At 35.8% G+C, this 21,949-nt stretch overlaps 1 protein-coding gene across 2 annotated transcripts in view; it reads left to right on the top strand.

Annotated features, from left to right (window-relative positions):
* WDR70 (WD repeat domain 70) overlaps positions 1-21,949 on the top strand; it is a 129,468-nt gene that overhangs the window by 84,850 nt on the left and 22,669 nt on the right. For both annotated transcript variants that reach the window (XM_010395184.1, XM_039566679.1), the window contains 3 exons: positions 8,982-9,081; positions 15,065-15,149; positions 16,138-16,276. In XM_010395184.1, coding sequence (XP_010393486.1) covers positions 8,982-9,081; positions 15,065-15,149; positions 16,138-16,276 — 324 coding nt within the window. The remainder of the gene's footprint in view (positions 1-8,981; positions 9,082-15,064; positions 15,150-16,137; positions 16,277-21,949) is intronic.

Below are 21,949 nucleotides of genomic sequence, written 5' to 3'. Positions count from 1 at the left end.
GAGGAAGCAGAAAACAGATGCTTTTTTCCCGAGGTTGATGACAATAAGGGCGGTGTTCTATATTTGTCAGGGATAATCCTGAGACTCAGGAGGGAATTCAGGTGGCATTTTCAAGATGGAATATAGTGGAATTGACAAGGAGCGAGGGTGGAGGAGAAGGCAGTATTGGGTGAAAAGGCAAAAGAGAGACTAAGAGAGAAACATGGAGCTATTTGTTGAAAAGTGGGTAACGCAAATAAGGTTTTGAGATACATGAATTGCTGCTTGTGAAAGTTCTATCTCTCTATGCTCTGAGGATGCCACTGCTGGTGAAGAAATACAAAATTACTGGGTATAAGTAAAACAGGGAGGCTAGAATGAGAAAATTAATCTTTTTGTTGGATGGAGAAGAATTCTAGGGATGCTAGCGGTTGAAGAGAATTGTAGCAGACAGAGGTACTACATGATGAAAATAGAAAAAGAAGAGGAAAGAGGGGTTTGAAAGCAATAGCAAACATCAGCTGTAGAGGAGAAGGCTAACTCCAGAATGAAAAATTCTGTAACAATTCTGTATCCTCAGAGACAAATTTTTGTGGAAATCCTGCAGCCTGTTTGAAGGAATCTTGGATATCAATTCAGACATTTTTATATTTCCATACCCTTAATAGTCATCTTATTATTTATATTACATGAGACAGAAGGGATTAATTGATTTAAGGATGTTAATAGCAAACAGAAAAGAATTCTTTCCTCTCATACTTAAAATAGTAATTTGGTTTTAAGGTCTATTAGAAAAGAAAACTAATTTTAAAAGTGACCCATGTTTGAAATTTTATCAGAAATTGCACCGTAGAATAGCAAGCAACTTCTTCTCTAAAGGATATTACAAACTTTTTCTCTCTATCTAATGCGTAGGTACTTGGTTGCTGCTCTGAAGGCTAGCTTGGAACACTCTGTTCTGTTAGTGTAAACCACTATAAACAATTTTTGAAAACTTTTTCCTCCTTTTCCCATTTTTTGCTTGCAAGGGTTTTTATTTGTGTAGGTTTGCTTATTTAGCTAGTCAAATATATAAAACTATTGTGAGAAAAAAGCAACATCAAAGAAGAAACCCTGGAACTGAGATAAGAATATTGCTTGGAAAGAAAATTACGTTTACTTGAGTTGCCTTTGTTTTACTTCTTTTCCAGCCAGCTCCTTGTATTTTCATTTTGCTCATATATAAGTCTGAGGCCTAATCGTGAAATTGGTGAACTTACCAGGTAAAATTCTGAGCTAAAGATAACTGAAATTAAGGGCATTTAGGAACTCTGCATCTTGCAGATTAATAGCAATGTATTTTCGATTATTAAAAAAAAGTATATCATCCTCAAGTATCCAGCTGACCTGTAAACAGAAGAAAGGGAGTTTCCTTTAACTTCTCAAAACCATGTTCTCTTAGCAACTTATTGCATTGAATGATGATGGCATTTTTTGTTTTCTAGAGACTTAAAAAATGAAATTCACATATGTATTGTCCTTGAAAATGAGGCTCAGTATACTGAGCTAATAATCTCAGCCACTTCATGCAACATTGTAAACCACCGAGGCTCAGAGATAAGAATGCTCATTTTACCACTGACATGCTTCATGAGGAAAAATATCACCCCTTTAACTGAGGCATTTTTTCATCCTCATCTTTCCATCTGAATAGATAAAACAAAATCTGTAGTCTAAAAAAATTACATATTTTTAAATAATATGCAGAGAAAATATGGCATAATGATTTACACTACATTTTTATCAGAAAAATCAAATAATGTAGAAGAAATAATAGCTTTATATGTTACAAGGAGTTTAGTGAAAATATTTTAATTTCTTAGAGAAACACACCCATCCTCTTAGAATATACATGTGCTAGCTGCTATTTTCAACAAGCAAATAGATTTATTAGACAGCCATCTTTGATAACTCACTGCAAAATACACCTTTTTTGGCTCAAGGATTACTGAACCAGAAATACTAACTTTATGTAGATTTTTGTGTATTTTCGGTTTGTGTATTTCACTGTATTTGCATTGTGCCTCTGTTAGACCACAAAAATGGTTTAAGCTGAAAAGAATATGAACTGAAAGAATATGAGAAATTATATTGAATAATTGGGAATAAGCTGGGAATGAGTCTGTCATAGTTGCTTTTTGAAGACAACTTGGTAGCTTCTTTATAATTTTTTTCTGTTTATATTTTTGTTTGTTTGTTGCCAGTAGGCCAAAAGCTACTTTTAAATGATATGAAACATGCAGTGTTGGCATAGATGAGTTTGAAGAAATCTGTGGACTCTCAGTGGAGTTCTAGTATATCTTAGCTGGATCTTTAATGAGATTTTTACAAAATAACATTGATCACATTTGATTGTTTTCTGGAAGGCAAAGAAACCTTCAACAGCTGGGCAAGTGTAAGACTGATTAAGTTGGAAAGAGGCAAAAGGAGGAGTGGTCTTTTTTGTTGGTTTACAAAAGCCATATTTATGATAGTACAAAGGAGGAAAAATGTAAATTTGCTAGGATAACCTGAGATGGGTTAGGTAAGTTATGAAAAGATACAGAAGAAACTTACTTTTACATCCTTGTATGTTTTTTTCATGCAGTGTAAAAAATCCCCAAAGGAAGCCAACAGAATAATTTCCAAAAGCTATTTTTATTAGTAATATTTATCATTTTTGTGGTCAAGATAGATTATTTTCTCAAATGCAAAGTTCGACCGTGCAGCCAAACATTCAGCCTGGGGTTTCATTTTCAAACCTTTAGGCAAATATTTAGTAATGCTGTTAAGAAGTCATCTTTCTAAAATGGTTTCCTGAAATATTTCTTGATGAACAATCTTAAACAAGAAGAAATTGTTTCTGTGGTCAGCAATATTCTTAGAAATTGAATGTCCTTCCTGGTGAAGGAAGCATGGGCAGATAGGAAGGACTTACTCATCATTCTACAATGGATCAGAGACATCTCTAGGACAGGCTGGCCTGCTTGCTTTCTTGTTTTGCCTAAACCCATGTATGGTCAAATGTATCAGATGCCTTTCCTCATTGCCTTCTGCGTAAATGTTTTAGATTTTTTTTTTTTTAAATAGAAATCAAGTTCTTTGTATCAATTGCCATTAACAAAACCTAAGTAATTTTTCATTTTGACTGGCTACACACTGTATGACTTCTCTTTTAAGACTGCTCTTTTCCATAATATCTGAACATCTTCTAAGTATTTCACACTTGTATTTTTATTTTAATTGATAATTGCATGATTCATTGAATATTCCATAAACGTTAAAAATAATTATATACATTTTTTTTCGCTCCTGATTATGTAGGTTTTCCATTGTAATATAGTTGCTCAAGAAAAACTACAGAGTATTAAAAAATAAAAAAAGCCAAGTCTTTTATGTCTTCAGTATTTGCAAGTAGCTAGGTAAGCTTCTCTATAATCTCTATACATGTGAGAGATTATTGAAGTGTTTTGAACCAGTGCTGAGTGTGAGAGATAAAGAAATCCTGAAGACTTGTCACCCAGAAAAAGGCCTTAGTTGCAACAGATGAGAATATAATGGATGCACAGGATAGTTAAATACAATTGTCAGTCAGATGTCCTGGGTTTGGAAAGTAAAGTTAGGCTACTGTATTCCTAATTGGTTAATTAGGATTGAGAGAAAAGAAGGAGTGTTTCACATCTGCTAATGGTACATGTAGATGTCACCGAGTTAGAAAGTCACAGAGAAGAGGAAATCATGTAAGAGTGTAATCATGTAAACACTAAAACCTCAGATTTCACAAGTTAATCTTGTTTTGCATCAGTGTGCTCATTACTGAAACAGCATCCATTTCTACACCACGGGAAGTGGTATTGAAGAGCTGTCACATAGATTGAAAGCCTGGGGATCATGTTTACAGAGACTTAAGAAAAGCATCTGATACAGCCTGCAACTGCCTACTCAGGGAATATATTGAGAAATTCCTGAATTCAGCTGATGTGTGTAGATCTGACAATTCTTAATTGATATAGTAAACCCAGAAAGTACACTTTCATTTATTTTGTGGATTATAATTGAGAGGAAAGGAGATACGCTTCCTTCAGTAGAGGTGGCTGAAGGGGGGTTGGGGAAGTAGACATTTGGAGAGTGTAACTCATGCCTTGGGAACCTGTCTGTCTTGTCAGCTGTGATCACAGCTCTGAGATGTTGTCTGTCTCAGATTGGGATCACTTTCAACAGCTTTGCTCAGTTGTGACTAAAAAGGAGATTTCTGGTTTGTTTGTTTTCTTGCAGCTTTGTAATTCATACTTTTGTCACCTTGAGCCTGTCATCTTGGAAGGCTTTTTAAATTTGCTAAAAACTACAACTTTTGCAATTAAATATTGTCAGTGTGAGCTATTTTGTTTTGCTGTAGGTATCTTAGGTGAAAAGACCCATTTAAAACTCAGCTAGTTGTATGTGGCCTGGGACTTGCTTGTTGGGCATCTCTGCTGACCTAGTGCTGCCCTTCTGCCTCATCTTTGAAACCAGCATAAATCTAGATTGTGGTTGTATGGTTGAGTGTGTTCACACTAATAAATAAGTAATATTTTGCTACACATCTGTATAACAGAGAAAGATTGATATAGCCATCTTTATATGTCTCACTTTCCCCAAGGCCTGCCTTAATTTACTGCGTCTGCTTTTAAAAAAAATCTAGAAGATGTTAAGAATAAGATGGAAGAAGAATGTCTTGGCTGGGACATTCAATGTTTCATTAAAAGAAAAGCAGGGGGGGCAGAATGTGGGAAGCATTACAATCTTGGGAAAGTGTCGGCTTACTGTGAAATACTGTATCCCAGAAACAATGTGGAAAGTTCAAATATTCCATCAGTTAAACATACTGTTATTTTTCTCATGGATGTGGCTTGGCTTTCTGAGGTGAACAACTGAGTAGGTCTGTCTTTTTCCTAGAGTAAGTTTTATTGAGTGTTTTGGAGCAGGAGAGCAGTTCTGGGACACAGAGCTGTAGCTATGTGGCTCTGTTGCAGATCATTCTTTTGTGATAAAACCTTCATGTGGCCACTGTCTTTTTCAATTCCTGTATGGGTCCTCTTCAGTCCATACAGTTTTTTGTACAAGGGATACTCATTGCTGATGTTCCTCCAGTCACATACCTTTGCCCCCACCCCCACCCCTTCCCAGTCCTTTCTCTGGTTTCCTTTTATCTTCTGGGTCTTGTCCTCCCTGAGGACTGTGGCAATATTGCAAACCCTGACATTTATCTGTTTTTCTAGGTTTTTTTGATACATGCAACTGTGTCCTTTCTCACATGTGCTTCATGTTTTATGCCTGTCATCTCATTTTGCACACAAGTACAGTCAGCTGTAATTGCTTAACAAAAATATACGTGCTAATACAAAGCTAGGAGGAAAGTGCTTACATTGCTGGAATTATTTGTTAGAAAGCCTTTAAACAAGTTGCAGAAGATGGTGGTTTACTGCAGAATTTGCTGAAGTAACTAAACCTTTAAAAATGTTAAGGACTGATGAACTTGTCAAATTTTGTATGGCACGTGACTATTACTTCATAATAGCAGGCACCTCTGCGACAGAAGGAGAAAGGATAATGAAGGAGATATGTAGATACACTTTCCCCTAATTATCTTGACATCTTTATGTTATGTTTCAATGCTCTCCCTTTCCCTTCTGTAATCAAACTTTTGAATTGGGTACATTGGTTCTGTTGTTTCATGTCTTTCCAGCAAGAAACATTCTGATAACAATTTTTTTGCTAATGATTTGTTAGCAAGATTAGACATCTGTTAAAAATATTAAGAGGTCAGAGGCCAAACCCATTATTTTCTTTGAGAACTGCAATGAATGTTTGCCAGTATGTATAAAAACTTCTTTTCAACCTTCAATCATTTTAGAATGTTTGATTTAGTACTACAATTCAAGGTTATATTCCTTTGCAAAATAATATATGGAGGGCAAGCTTGCAGAGCTCAAAGTTAGGAAAACAATCTTTTTACTGGTAAACTGAGCAAATTTATTTTGAAAGACAAATAGAATTGCTCATGCAGTCTTACTAGGCCTTTCAGACAAGCCTAGTTTTACATGAAATCCTAAAGCATCGAAGCTGGATAGAGTTGGGTGGAACTTGTTCTTTTGTTTTCATTTTTGTCATTAAGGGCAAATAATGTCAGTCTTTGATATCTATATGCTGCTGTTTCCATTTCTCTATAGGCCAGTTGAAAAAGGGTAAACACTATTCAGAGTATAGGTACTTATTGAGAAGCCTCTATAGTGCATGATGTGAAGTCAAAAAGTCATTTCAGTTGGAAAAGACCCTTAAGACCATCAAGTCCCCCTATTTACAATCTTACATACAACCTTAACTCTGCCAAGCCCACCTCTAAACCATGTTCCCAAGTGCCACATCTGCATATCCAGGCATGGTGACTCAACCACTTCCCTGGGAAGCCTGTTCCAATGCTTGAAAGCTCTTTCAGTGAAGAAATTTTTCCTAATACACAATCTAAACCTCTCCTGGCACAACTTGGGGCCAATTTAAGATGAGTTGTTTAATTCCTGAAAGATACGGTTTAGATTTTATTAATGGATTAATAAATTAATGCTAAATAAGATCATATGACCATAGGAAAATAACACAAATTCTGAACTGTTACGTGATTTGCTATCTATTTCTAGATAGACATTTTGGGTTTTTACTTGTAAAACATAAAAGAAAAGGCACTAGTTGGACCCCAGATCTTTTTCTGTGTTTTAATTTGGATCCAACACAAAGCAGGAGGAAAGAATTTCAGATTGATTGAGGATGAAATGAAAGGAAAAAACCCTCCACCCTCACATTAAGTTGGGCAGCAAAGTGAAAAAACCAGTATTTTAATATATGTATGCCAGCGTGACATTGCCTGGAGGGATGGGAGTGTTGTGGAGTCCAAATGAAGTTTTTTCAATTTATTTGAATTAGCTTTATATCATAATGTAATCTTTCTGGCATTTTTAAAAGTTTGAATATTAACCATTTATGATGTTTTTGAAAGAGTTCATGGTATTTCTTAGACAAAAAATTATATTATTTTAATTGCTTGTTAACATTCAACAAATACTACAGAAAATCTATTTCCTGGTAACGAATTCACACTTTATTCTTTACACATTCCCATATACTTGGAAAATTTTATGCAATTGGATGCACAAAATATGTCCCACCAAAGACAAACAGTCGTAAACTGCAGTCTGTTCATAGAGTCCGGGGTATGCATAATTGGCTAGAAGTGACAGTAATTTCAAAACAATTACTATGGCTAAATGTAGGCCATTGCATTCTATGTTCAAATACTGTAAGAAACATGTTCTTGGTATTTGAAGTCCCCCTTTGTTGAATAGTCATTTGTGGAGGGAATGCCTCAAGTGACTCCTCTCAGTGATTGACTAAATCTGCACACCAAGAGAAGCTTGCAATAGTTATTAATGTCATCACACAAAGATTCTCTAGCTTTAGAACCAAATATAGAACATTTAACATTAATATATTTAAGAATATATTCTTTAAAATAAACAACATTAATTTACTAGTTTGTCTCTCTTACTTACAAAATAGCCCATAAAAAGAGCCTTAGTAAGGTCCATAGTCAAAGATTAGAAGATAAATTAACTGAGAATTCCTGTGCAAGCTTAAATCAGTCTGTATGATTGCATTTCGTGATCACATTGTCCATTTTTATTCTGTAGAATTGTGTCTCTTTTAATGCATAGTTTGTTTAGAAATCACTGAGCAGCTGCTCAGTGTTTTGTCCTCTTACTGTTCAGGGTGGGATTCTAGGTCTGATTTTACTGCATGTTGTTTAACCTCCCCTGTGAAAAGATATGCTTCTATGCATATTTTTGTTTTGCTCATCGCTACAATAAAAAAAAGGACTTCAAGTCACTAATTTGTCATCTTCTCCTCTGTGTTTTAATCCTCATCTTACAGATGGGAAGATGAGGTACAGTTGCACTGGCAACCTTTAAGTTTGAATGTTTAATTTTTCAACTATATGAATTAGTTTTCTTTTATGAAAAGAGGGCAAATGAAAAGCATAGTTACCTAGGTATTAAAAAAGGAATCAACCTGTCTCAAATTCCTTTGTCTCTGTTTCTGTCTTTTCCCTTTTTTCCTTTTTTTCCCCTTCCTGTGTTTCCACTTCCTGTCTTGGAATCTTAGCTGAGACCTTTGTTTTTGGAAAGTGGGAAAACTTAATTTTCCAAGACAATTTAAATTGAATTTAATTTTTAATAGAATTTTTAGGTATTTTACCAAATAATGACTTAATAAATAAGAAGTGATCTCCATACAAGAACAAAATGTGAACTTGAAGAGAATTTCAACCTTTTTTTAGGATTATCAGCAATATAGAAATAATTCAAAGAAAACATACATCATTCCCAAACTTGAATTTTACTGCAGCTAAATGGAACACAAACCTTACAGTATCTGAACTTTGTTCTATTATGTAAGCCATGAATTCTGTCAGGGATTAAATTTGGCAAAAGTAAATTCTTCCAGTCCTTTTAAGTCCTTTCCAAAATATGTGTATTGTATTTTGGTAGTTTTAGAAACTAAAAGCCTGCTTAGGGGAGTGTTGAGAACTGTCTTGGAATGTATTTTTATCTTAACCAGGCATAACTACCTTTGTTCAGTGCTAGTGGGAGTTTTCCAAAAGCGCTGATGCTATGTAAATCTGTACTGTATAATTAAACCTATGAAGAAGTCAAATTTTGCATTCAAGCTCTTTTTATGAAAGCCTATTCTGAAACACATATGACATTTTTAGAAGGCTGTTGGAAATAGTCAGCTACTGTACCTCCTAAAAATGCAGGAGTTTCTGTTTAGAGTTAGGAATAGAAGCAGAGCACAGAAAATGCTATGAAGTAATGTTTGTCTTGTTTGTTTCATTTGTAATTTAATTTATAATTGTAATTTATTTTGTAATGTTTTATTTGTTTGACAAACAGGTACATACAAAGTTCCACTGCAGGCAAGCCCATGCTTCAGGCACTGACACTTCGTGTTTGACGTTTTCCTATGATGGTACTGTCCTTGCCAGCCGGGGAGGTAGGTCATTGAAAGAACCCTATGACATGTTGAATGTAAGACAGTTTTAACTTTAGTAAGTGAAATGGTTCATTAAACAAACCATATAAACCATGTAATTGTTAGATGTAATTGTTTATGATGGAGGTAAGGTAGTGAAATCGGAAAGCAGTGATTCAAATTTGAAATGTTTCACAATTTACTACTTTTATTTGATACGCCATGCAATACTGTGTTCCTGAAAGAGCATTTTACAGCAATTAAGAAATATTTTAAGAGAAATTTGCTGATCATATTACAGTTTCTGATCTGTCGTCTTGTCTAGCAGTAATAATACACCGAAAGGAAATAATTAGCGTAACTAAAAATAAAAAAAGACCAGTTTTGTTGCTTAGTTCTTCCTTGGAAGATTAGTGCCTCTGAATAACACTGTCTCTGTTCTGAACTTAGTAATTCCTCATATGACTTTCTTAGGCAATGTCATTTTCTGTCCTAATTGGAATTTTTGTCTAATCTATATTAAAAACATCGAAAGTTGATGACTGGAATTGACTTGCCAAGATATACTTGAATGGCAAAAGAATTTGGAATGTCCACAGGACTGGAAAGAAAGGCTTGTGTCGTAAACTTCAGATAAAACTTTTATAAAAGAGTCTTAGATAACAGAACAAGACTTGAGAAGGCAAAGATGTATTTGAGGACTCATTCACTTCATTATTGGGGTAGGATTGTGTCTGTTGAAGACAACTTTTCATGCAAAGATTTGTCTACCCAGTATGTTGCAGGCAGGTGCAAGCATACAAGCCAAGCTGTCTGGATGGAAAACAGCTGTAACCAGAAGCTCTGTGTATGCATTAGCATTGCCCCAAGGCCAAATAAACAGGCCTAGGGAGAGGCAGTATACATTAATGTCAGCTAACGCTGTGCCTAACATATGTTTGGGACATCTGGTCAGTTTGGTACATAGACAGAATGAGATTACATACACGAAATACCAGAATAGAGGTATTCATAGATAAAAAAACTCTGAAGCAGTAGATGTATTTTCTAGCCAAGTAGCTTGCATTTTCTTTCCTCCCTGTGTCCTCCCTATGCCTCTGTCCCTGAAGAGAGGACTGTCTGACTGGTGCACATCAGTGCAGTGAAATGCAACGAATATTGGTTGCTGCCTCACTGATTTTTTGTATGTCTTGCCACATTTCAAAGATTCCAGATATTGTTTCCCGGAACACATCTTTCAGAGTAATGACTTGGTAGTCTTATCCTCAAAGGCCCTAGGCATATGGACACTAATGGCACTTGTATTCTTTCATATCTGCTGTTCAGGGTCCTCGATCCAGGGTTCTGCTGCCACTGTACCCATCATGAATGGGTTCTAAGTGGTGAGGTAAAAGCTTTGAAGCTTTTTTGTCCTTACTGAACCAGACTCTTACAATGTGTGAACCTTCTCCTGCTTGGAAAATATGTGAACTGTGTGTCTTTCCATTCTGCATTAGGTAAAATGCTGCATCTGTGTGCCAGTGGTGTTTGCCCCAAAAAAATTCACACAGACATACATACTTCAGGAAATTTAGGGATAAACCTTGGTGTGCTTTTAAATATAACAGCAAACAAGGCTAATACTTAGGGAAGGGTATTCGCTAGTGCTGTCTTGAAACCTCCATTTATGTAAATTCTCTTCTGTTTCACATTTATGAATGTAGATCACATAAATGACCTTTCCTTATTTTTGTTGCATGTGGCACTTTTACTTGCCTGCTCTTCCTCATCTGTCTCCAGTTTTTGTCTCACGTTAAACAGACTTTAATTTACTCAGGTTTTATCTACCACACTCCGCTCTAAGCTGTATAAAATGTTGATTGATTGTTTGCAGAATGTAAGACTGCACAGAAATTTGGCCACTCAACGTAGATAAAAGTGCTACCTTTGTCTAGCGTATTAAAAGAAGAAAAAGAGCTCTGTGTGCACTATGCTGGAAAGTAAGGAGGATTCATACCTTATTTTGACTTGTTTGGTTAGTGCTTTAATATGAGTATTGCTTTGGATCTGTACCAACAAAAAAGCAGATGTGGATCCAGCTTTTGTAGATTAACACACCTGCCAAGTGCTGAGGATCAAAGAGAGGATAGTTGTTTGGGGCATGGGAACTTTCATTGAAAGCTTGATGGACTTTCCTGCATCTGATGTAGATTCTCTGTTGGATATGAGAAGATGAGGCATGGCTCAGCTGCAGGCACAAGGGAAAATGAAAACCTAAGGAGCTGCTTATGAAAGTTTCCAGTCTTATTCTTGTTGGGTATTAGGTAGTAACTTGACAGAAACTTAAGAAAGTGATATTTCTGCATGCTTGAAACCATGAAGGATAGTATTTGGGGAACATTTTCTTTGTTTAGCAGGGGAGAGATAAGAATTAGGATTGGACTTGGGGTCTTACTGTAAAAATACAAAAAAATTTTTTGGACTCCTGATATTTTTTTGTTGGTCTTTGGTTTTTTTCCATTTTACTTGTGTTTCTTTCTTCAGTTTGAAATTGGGTTAAAAGGTAGAAACACCTCGTATGCTCAAGGATCATGCAGCAGCATGTATAGTGACCGTTTCGTGTAGTGTAGTAACATATTGCTCTTCATAGTAAATCCAAACATTAGCATTTTAAAAATCAAATGGGTTTTTTGTCAAGTATTATTTCTCAGAAGCTGAACACTGGTGTTCATTCTGACAATGCCAAAAATGCATTTACTAGTTTTAATAGGCATAATCAGCTACTTGCAATACTTGGAGCGGAAATGGCTTTATGAAAGTCTTCTAGTGTCCTTCTTGCCATATGTTCATATGTTCATTCCATATGTTTAGGGAGGATGATGCCCTTAAGTATTTCATCAGGCTGGTATGTATGCAGGTGATGCTGAGAGCTGTTCCAAATGTAGGTATAGATTCCTCAATTTGTGACTTCCCTCACAAGATCTTCGGCTTTGGTTCCAACCTAGGAATTTGTGACTTCCCTCACAAGATCTTCAGCTTTGGTCCCAACCTAGGATGACTCCAAAGGTTGTTCTGTAGTTGTTGCAGCTCCTTCTGCAGAACCAGTTCAGAATGCAGAAGCCAGTAACTTGTTCAGAGGTGTCTCTCACATTTGTAGTATAAGCCTTCACAGAAAGGCTCAGAGTTGATAAACATATTCTGGTAAGCTTGTTATGCTATGCGTTTCCTAAGCTGTAACGTCTTAAAATTCCCAGTTCCTTTGTTTCTTTACTTTCCTCATTGATCTCTGTGAAGAATTTCTATCCTCGAGCTTTGCTTTCAACACAGGACTCCCTCTTTTAAAAGAGAGTGTCGCTGACTGTAGGCTGTGTGAATTCCTGGCAGCACTTTTGCTTCTTTTGGGGCTATTTACATTCATGTGCTTGTCTTCCTGGTCAGTATCTTCTGAAAAGAAAAGAAAAATATCAGATAAAATCTTCATAGTATTAGTGCTTTGGCTTTATTTTGACTAAAGGGCATTTGCAAAATGCCTGGCTTTTTTCACCAAAGACTCTTTTTCTAGGACCTAATTGTTGCCTCTTGATAAATTCAGTGCTCAATACCATTGGTGCAATGGTGTCTGACCTGATTGTGTCAGTTTTGAGTCTGCTTGTTGGTATCTTTCTTATTAAAATGGCAAAAAATAGAGTTTGAAATGCTACTTAAAGTGCTATAAAAGCTTTAAATAATCTTACCAGTCTGTGGAGAAGTTTGCCATCAATAAAAAATACTGAATGATCTGAGTAGACTATTTTGAATGCTTCATACTGACTTGCTCAACTTCTGTTTATATGCTTTTGTTTAAGGATAAGATAAGTAAGTAAAAACAGATCACTACTACTGCAGCTCTGTTGAAGAAGCCTCCTAAGCATCGATAGAAGGATGCTACTGGAAATAATCCTTGCTGCTGAGGAAAGTTAATATTCTGTAATCTTAGTGACAGTGATTTCAACTCCAAATGCAAATTAGATTTAGGAACCAATTTGCATTTGCACACTGATAATTTTAATTAGGAATAGTGAATTTGACCAAATTCTTAATGATGGTAAAGTTTCATAGCATTTGCAAGTCATTCTACTAGCATTTTTCCTCTCCAAATGCTTAATCATCTGTTTCTGCCCAGTTTAAGACAATGTTGACTTGGAATCAACCACAGCTTTGAGTCCTACTAGAGTCTTCTAAAGTTTTTAACCAGCCCATTACATTTTCTTGCTAGCAAAGGAGCTATAGCTACATGTCTGACTGCATTTCTCCTGCTAAAATCTGGCAGGACTACAGTTTGAAGATCATGTCAAGGCTTATTCCACTAGGAACAGAGCAGCCTTGGCTGCTAGCCGTAGATCTGTCCCTACTCAGGAGATTTGCAAAGTGGCCGAGTGGTGTCCTTTGCATACATTTATAAAGTGCTGGTGCTTTAGATGTAACATCTCGATGATAAGTGTTTTTTTTTCTTGGAGGGTGGGAGGGGAAAGGGAGGGCTCATTTTACAAGACTAAATGCTTTGAAGTACTTGGGATGGAATCTACTGAGAAACAATATGAAAACAGATATTCCCAAAACAGGGACCCAACATTTTTCTTCCTTGTCATTTTTTAGCTTCCCAATGAACAGAAATATACTCTGCTCTAGACATAATTTATTTAAGTTGTCCACTTCTTAAAAATATTTTGTAGTAAGGAGTTATCCTAGTCTTTAATATAAACATACATGATGTACGAGGCCACACATTACTACCTTCCCTGTGAAGGGCACTGCTGGCCTTGATTTCTTTTGTTACAGCATGTTACTTCTTTTAAAAACATTTTATTTCCAAGGCCTCCTTTGAGCTCTTTAGCTCAAAGGCTATGAATCTGCAAAATACTTGTAGATAACCAAATTACTTTCCTTCAAGATTTGTACTTTGGAAGAAAGAAGGTCTTGCCTCCTTTTCCTCCTAGGTCAGGAAGATTTTGTAACTTTTTGTTCTAAAATTAATCTCTGGATATTTTCAAATAGAATTCTTGCTTAAGTATCCTTCTTTTTACCCATTAAAAGTGCTGAGGCACTGCTGTCAAATGCTAGGACATGTCTAGGTGCTTGAGTGAGGTACTTCAAAGCTCAAATTCTGTAGCTCATCTCATGCTGGAAATATGTATTCCAGAAGGACAATCAGAGCAGAGATGTAGATGTCTCTGAGAATAACCAGCTAATCTCTTTTTTTTTACCCCTATTCTCACTTTGTTAATATGTCATAACTTTTCAAAAAGGGATAAACAGCCTGACTTTTACTGGCCTGCAGTCACACCATGTTTATCAAACACAGATGAGAACTGCTACAAATGTCTTGCTGTAACCTTGATTTTGGCTTTTGTGGCTAAAGGTAGTGTGGTGAAAAGGTTTCATTATAGCAAGTGTGGTTTCACTTGCTTCCCTTCACCCCCTTCCCTGAGGATTTCTGACTGATTCCAGAGCGTCTTCTCCATCCTGAGATAGCAGTTTGTTGCTGTTTGCCTGCTAAAGAAGGAGGAAGACTTTCATGTGCTTTCTATTCTTCCTGATTGCTTTTTCAGGACAGGTGAAAACCACACGTATAAAACTTGTTTAGTTTTTGATCTAGACCATTCATGGCAACATTTTAAATTTCTTTTGATATCTTGAAAGTTAAATTTGCTCCTAGCAGCAAAGCATCAATGCTCACAAACACAGAATAAATTAGTGATTGAGGAATCTGATTCCATTGTGGGTAGTGGTTCTTGATAGGAGGTATTACCACTGAGCCATTGAGGAGAAGTTTCTGATAGACTGGAGTGCAGCTTGTTGAGCTTCTCAACCTTGCACTGTCATAGTCATTTAGCAATGAAAAACTTCCAAATCGTTCCCATTTTGGATACTTCTGCTATGTAATTTTGTTCTCCTTCTCTTTGAATTAGTGGGAGAAAATTTCTGACATGCCTAAGTTCTTGACTTGAATTCTTTATTGCTAACCTTTGTCTCTTTTGTTTCATAGGAGATGATACTTTAAAGATATGGGATATTAGACAATTTAAAAAGCCTCTTAATTCAGCAGATGGACTGCCCAGCTTCTTTCCGATGTAAGTATTCTAATTCTTTCCAACTAGAAGAAATAGCAGTATTTTTGCTGAATGGGGAAGGGTTCTACTGGAGTTCTTATCCTCGGTAGTCACAAGGTCCACAATTGTGCAGAGAGTATTGGACAAGGAGGACTCGCAGTGACAATTCTTGTCTATTTTAGGGATTCACGTTGCTTTAAAAGGTCTTATTTTTGTGGTATTTCAGTCTCATATGTCTTAAGGCTAATTGGATTAGCAACCTTTCAGGAGGAGCCCCTTACTTGTGTGTAATGAGATTTAAACCTCATTCTTATTTAGTCTCTGGTTAATAAAAAAAGAACTGAATCAAAAAGTAGACATAACATGAAGGTACATGGTATGAATTCAGGTTATGGTGTCAGAACTGCTGACTTTATTTAACTGCGTAGTGCTAAGTATTGTTTTCAATTATTGGTCTGATCTGCATTTCTATAGCTGTAATACAGCCAAATCCTCTAAGGACAGTTTGTAATTTTGGAATAAGATTTTAGAAAGACAAGTCATGGACAGCTTAATCTTAACTGCAGTTTGTAACACAGAGGAAAAGTAAACAGAAAAACATTTCTTGCATCACTGAAGGATGGATGTATCATCAGCAAAAACAGATTTCACGACTAGTACATTTTTTTACTTAATGATGACCACCAGATTTGAAAGTACTTTTTTGTTTGTTTTGTTTTGTGTGTTGAAAAGCTAGCAAGACTTTTGAGTGGAAGAGAATTTTGTTGGGAGGAGGATTTTTACCGAATCTGCCAATTTTGCACATCCCGTGCACAACTGTAATAACAATTGTAGCAGATAACTCTGATAACTATAGCAGTAGATGACAGCTAACAAAAGACTTTTTCAAGCTTTGTCTTGAAAGGACTAACTAATAGAAAAGATTGTTTTAAGAAGTGCAATTTATATGTAAGTTCTCTATATGTTAATTATTTATCTACCCAGTAAGATGCTTTCTTTTCTTCAACAGGACAGATTGTTGTTTCAGCCCAGATGATAAAATCCTTGTCACAGGCACTTCTGTTAAGAAAGGTGGTGGCAGTGGGAAGCTGTTTTTCTTTTATCGTGAGACCTTCCAGAAGCTGTATGAGATAGAAGTTACAGATGCAGTATGTATTTTAGTTTTGTCATCTCTTCAAAATATGAATGAAATCGTATTCATATGCTTGTTTTCCCTTATACAAGTAATTATCTGTTAACACTATTATCATTTTCCTACTCCACAATTAAGAGATAGGGCTAGAGTAAGCTGCATAGGTACTATTCTTGTTTCAGTTTAAAAAAAAAAAAAAGAATCCTAGGACAAGGTGTTTAAACAGTAGAACTTCCCTGCTCTGGTGTCAAGGATTTATGATCTGTGAAGTGAGACACAAATCCTAAAATACGTAGATGTTTACTTCACCACTTATCAAGATGAAATGCCCTATTGTGACATAACTCCTTTTTGTCCATGTGACAAAATTAGTGGTTACTCTATAATGTGTTTCTTGTCTAAATGCAAGAATTTGGGATGAAAGGAAGGCATCATTAAGAAGTCCATCAAGAGCACCATTCTCACCAGTTACTATAAAAACCTAAGGTAGTGAACCTGTAATACCGAAGGGTCTGTGTATGGCTTGAAGTGACCGCCTATTCCCTTGTACCGAAGGGAAAAGCTCAACACCATAGTTGAAAAGGTCCTTTTACCCTTGTGATATACAAGTAAGCATATAGGTGATAACAAACAGGAGTGGATGAAATTAGAACAGAATTGCCACTGATAAGTATGGCAATATGTGCTTATGTCCCTTTAGTTGTTGCAGTATGTCAGATTAGCAACTTTGTCACATTTGATAAACACTTTGTGTTTTCTCCTTCTGCCCTTTTTTTAAGCCAGCACAACAGTCTTTCCTAGCCCTGCAGACCAAACTTCCTTCTGCTGGATGTCATTTGTCAGAATCTACCTTTGTATTTGCTTTTCTTTTCAAATCCTGCTTTCTTTTTCCTGCTTTTAGTTCATCGTAAGGTAATACCTGCTTACGGATGGATTTGTTACACCTATAATTTCGGTGGCAGCTGTCTTGCAAATTAAAAATGCAGAATTCTTATCAAAGCAGAAAACATGTGTTTTTTTCTAGAGCAGAAATACACCTGTTTTCATCTTAAGCATATAATCTTAATACAAAGGGGTTTTATATGACTTTGGAAATTTTATTTAGTACTAAAGAATTTCTCCAAATACAGAAGAAATTGGCTTTTATATTTTTCTCCTATGGAGCATGCCAAACCACAAACCAAACTTAGCAAATGTGAATTTCTAGTGGATTTTTATTTTCTCATGCAAGCCTTAGTATTTATACCGTTTATTATATTTATACCAAGTCTTTATACCCTTTTTCTGAGAGAAAACATGAATGCTTCAGTTTCTCCTCTGAAACTTCATGACAGAGAAAAGGAAAACAACTATGTATGATAAAACGCAAGAAGTAGATTTTTGTAGGAGCTCTCCTGTCCATGGGCACAGGAAAAAAATAGTTTCATAATTCCATTAACAGTCAGTTTGAACTCCTTAGACCTGAGTGTTTGGAGGTGGTCATGATGGTATCTCCTTTTAGTACTGATCGAGTCAGTAACAGTGTGCAGAAACTTCACTTAAGCTCTAAGACTGCAAGTAGGAAGAGCTTGTCAGTGGTGGATTCTGTAGCTCCAAAACCACTTAAATAGTGAGAAATGCTGCTCACCAATCTGCTTTTTTTTGCATCCAAAGAAAATATTATTTTCATTTGGTAACTTTTTCTTCTATATCTTGCAAATAAAGGGTCTGTTTACCTGCTAAGGTGGTGCTACTGGGGAGTCCACAAAATCTCCGCCTGCTCTCAGTTTCTCTCAGAATCGAGAGCTAAATTTCTGTTCTTTGATTCAAAGTACAAAAGAAACACGGAACTGAGACCCAACAGGAGGAAACTGTCAATAAGCAACTTCACTGGGGCCACTAACGTAGTAAAATTTTAAGTATGTGTACAAATCTAAGCAGGTTCATAATTTTATACTATAACTTTGTATAGGTGCTGATATTTATATGGTACTTTTTAAGACTGTAGTAAATCACTTTAGTCTATGGAGTTTTAGTGCTGCTGGTTTTCTTCATTTGGAGTTACAAAATTTAAGACCGTCATTCTTCTGCTTTGCATTTAGTGGAAATGAAAATAATGGAAATAATAGCTGAAGAATTAAGACTCACAAATACTGATCTTACGACATAATTTTCAGTACCAGTATCTGTACAATGAGTCTGTCTAGCTTACAACTTTAACTCTACACATCCAAGGAAAATACAGTGTAGCACATCAATCTGAATCTAAAAGACAAAAATGACTATAAGTCATCTTACAAAATAAAAGCAGTATATTCTTTCAATATCTCTCTACTGTTGGTATCTTTTGGCTCTTTCATTAGTGTTCTTTACTTGTTCTTCTCAAATTACTGTGTTTGATGGAATATAAATGCATAAAGGCATGCTAAAAGCAAATTAATTTTCAAGAAGCTGGCTTTTATGTTTTATAAGCAGTAAATGCTGTTTATTGGAAAGATCATTGGTCTGTAAACTGGGAGATTAATATCTTGTGTGTAGTTTATCAAAGCATTTTTCTCAGCAGTGCAGTAATTACTTGCTTTCTACCGGCTACGTTCGTAGTTTCCATTTTTTCCTTATACTCTCAAAAGTAGCAGTTAGCATTTAGCATTAGTGTAATTAAAAATAAGCACATAATGTTATCTAGGACTTCAGTTTGTTTTCTGCAACTAAGTGTTATACTTCTTTACATTTTGCATGTTACCTAGCGCTGAAATATGTAATTTTGCTCTTTTTATTTTGGGGTTTTTAGGCATTGCAGAGATGAAGTTATGCTATGCTATATGTGTAATAAAAGCTCAAATGCACCAGTATCTCTCTCAGCAAAAAGCCTGATCTGCTCTCATTCCTAAAGAAATAATTTCAGTGATTCAGTTAGATTTAGTCCATATTACTAAAGAAAAAAGACATCTTTAGTAATTTATTTCCAGTATAAAATTAAAATAGTAACACTTTTTGAAGGCAATGGTATTCCAGTTTAGTGATGTGATGTATATAATCAGAATAACAGAAAATCTACCGTGAAGGAAAAATATAAACTATTCATGTGTTTCTTTTTTAATTTCACAAGGAATTTTTAGAGGGAGATTCCAGCAAGCTTAGAAAATTGAAAAACAGTAAAGACCAGTAAACATTATCTTAAACCTCCTTGGTAAATAGCCAGTGAAATTGGCCTGTGAGTGAACCTAGTGGGTAATGAGAAAATATTTAATGGGAATATTTGACCAAAGCTGTGTCTGGCATTCCTTTCCATCATACCACACAAACCTTTTTTCACCTTTTCTTTCAAGTTTTCATGGGAAAATCTATTACTGTTTCAGAGCTGCTGGAGTGAAACCTTGTGGTTTTACTAGTGGACTAACAGTCTGATTAGTTTCTGCTGTTGTGACTGGGTATAGAATATTAATTTGCTTTTCTTCTCTTGTATTAGTGTTGGTTTTTTTTTTTTCAGACACAATCTGTGCTTGAACAGCTGTGTTGTTGTGTCCACTCCTGAATACCATCCCACCACGTAGGCATTGGGACTTTTGTAGAATTTAAGCTTCTTAGATAAATAGCAATACTTTTTGAAGGAAATTAATCTCAAAAGAGCTGGAGACCACGGGCTCTGTCTCTGGCCAGTAGTGGGAGGAGGTGTGAACAGGCCAAACACAAAATCATCGGTGCTTCTCTGACCATCCTTTCTATCTCCAGTGACTGCTGTTTTCTAGATATCTTGATGCAGATACAGGAATTTTGCAGTTAATAGCACTCAGTGGATTTTTTTTTCCCATGAGTTTATCAAGGAGAGAAATCACCCATGATGCAGGTTATGGCAGGGTCATTTACTTACTGCAGATTACATCAAAATTACATCAGGGTGGGACCTCCTGCCTCTCCCTCTTCCATAATGAAGCTGATGCTCTGTGTGCAGTACCCCAGCCTTGCTCTGACTTAGTGTGTTAAGGTACAGTTGGAGATTTTGAGGACTTTGCACTGTGACAATGGTTATGTTTACTAAACTGTACAGAATTCCTCTCTTTTTAATGGAACTTGAAAAAATCCTGTTATGAATGTGCAGCCTCGTCATAGTTCTTCTGTCTCTTTCTCTTCTATCTTGATAGTATTATTTATGAAAGGTTCTTCTGCTCTCACCTCAAATGTTCACAGTGAAATACATTTATTAAACTTGCTCAATTTGAGCATTAGAGGCTTATTTAGTCTGAAATACCTATAATTGCATGCAGAACCTTTCTTCATTTACATGGATAAAGAGACTTAAACAGATGGCAGGAAACAATAGTGCCAGAGTATGGGGGTACAGAGTTTCTGTCCGGAAACTCAGAGACCATTTCACTTTCTTTTCCCCAGGTAGTATGAGAGGCAGGAAGACCTGTAGCTGCAAGGTCTCATCTTTGGGATATCTGTAACTGCAGTCTGGAAGGGAAGGGAGATTTCACTGCCAGATGAAAGCCAGATGAAAGCTTGCTTTGGTTATGCAAGCATGAGATCTTCATGGGAACCAGTTATAAATACCTAGTGTATGGGAAAAAAAATTGGATATACAACATTTCCCCCAATGTCAGTTTAATTTAAAATAGCTGTGGATAGGTACTTGAATCACTCTCACATGTCTGTCATTCATTTGGCTACTTCCAACAGATCACCCGGTAGTTATCCTTATTACAGACAAGATTGATCTTGGCAGCAGTAGAGTACTCATTTTCCCCATATGGAAAGGACAAGTATTACACCCCGTTACTGCCAAGCAAGAATGGGCACTGAGAAAGGGAAAAAAAAAAAAAAAAGTTGTATAGTTACAGGAATTGCTGATTTTTAATGGACATTTAAGTAATAATTTAATTTAAAAATGATCCAAGTTGATGAGTTTGTGTACATTATAAAATAAGATGTGCAAGTTTTTAAAATATCCACAGATTTTTGTAGATAAGCAACAATCCAAAAATATAGATTCATGGTTGTTTTGGGAAACCTATTTCTGTTAGGAGGATTCTTCAATATTTTCTTAGTTTCTCAAATATAAGCAAAAGTTAAATTATTAAATACTTCTGAAAATACCTCTAAGGGATGTTTCAGGAAGGTCTTCTGAGACAAGCTATAAATAAAGCTTCTTTTTAGGTGAAAGAGTGAAAAGGAAAGAAGGAATAAGGAATATGAGCCTTCCAGCATCCTTTATGCACAGTTGATACAGGATTGCAGTATTTCTTTTCTTGACCTCAAACAATATCATTTACTGTTTATAAAGTGCAGTAATATAGTAAAGGGCTTTTCCACTGCGGCCCCTTTCACTATGATTTAAAGCTTTTGAATTTAAGAAAAATTCTTTTAAGTTCTGGAAGAGATCATCATGCTACTTCTGGGGTTTTTTTGTTGTTGTTGTTTTTGTTTTGATTTGGTTTTTTGTTTGTTTGTTTGTTTGTTTTAAAGCCATTTATTTTATTTAAAAAGAAAATCCATATTTTCACAATAGGGAAGTAAATATGATATTTAAGGCCCAGCAAATGTATTTGTTTTTCAAAGTGAACAGCAAAAAATATCTAGTATAAGACGTGAATCATGGGAATGTGTTTTCTTTTATAGTATGGTAGCCTGTCAGTTTTTATTCTATGCTTCCATATATGTAAGGACAATGTGGTCCTTCCCTTTGTGTATCCTGGAGCAGCATGTACTC

Source organism: Corvus cornix, chromosome Z, assembly GCF_000738735.6.
Source record: "Corvus cornix cornix isolate S_Up_H32 chromosome Z, ASM73873v5, whole genome shotgun sequence".
In the NCBI taxonomy this organism is placed as follows: Eukaryota; Metazoa; Chordata; class Aves; order Passeriformes; family Corvidae; genus Corvus; species Corvus cornix.
This window is presented reverse-complemented; position numbering and strand designations above follow the sequence as displayed.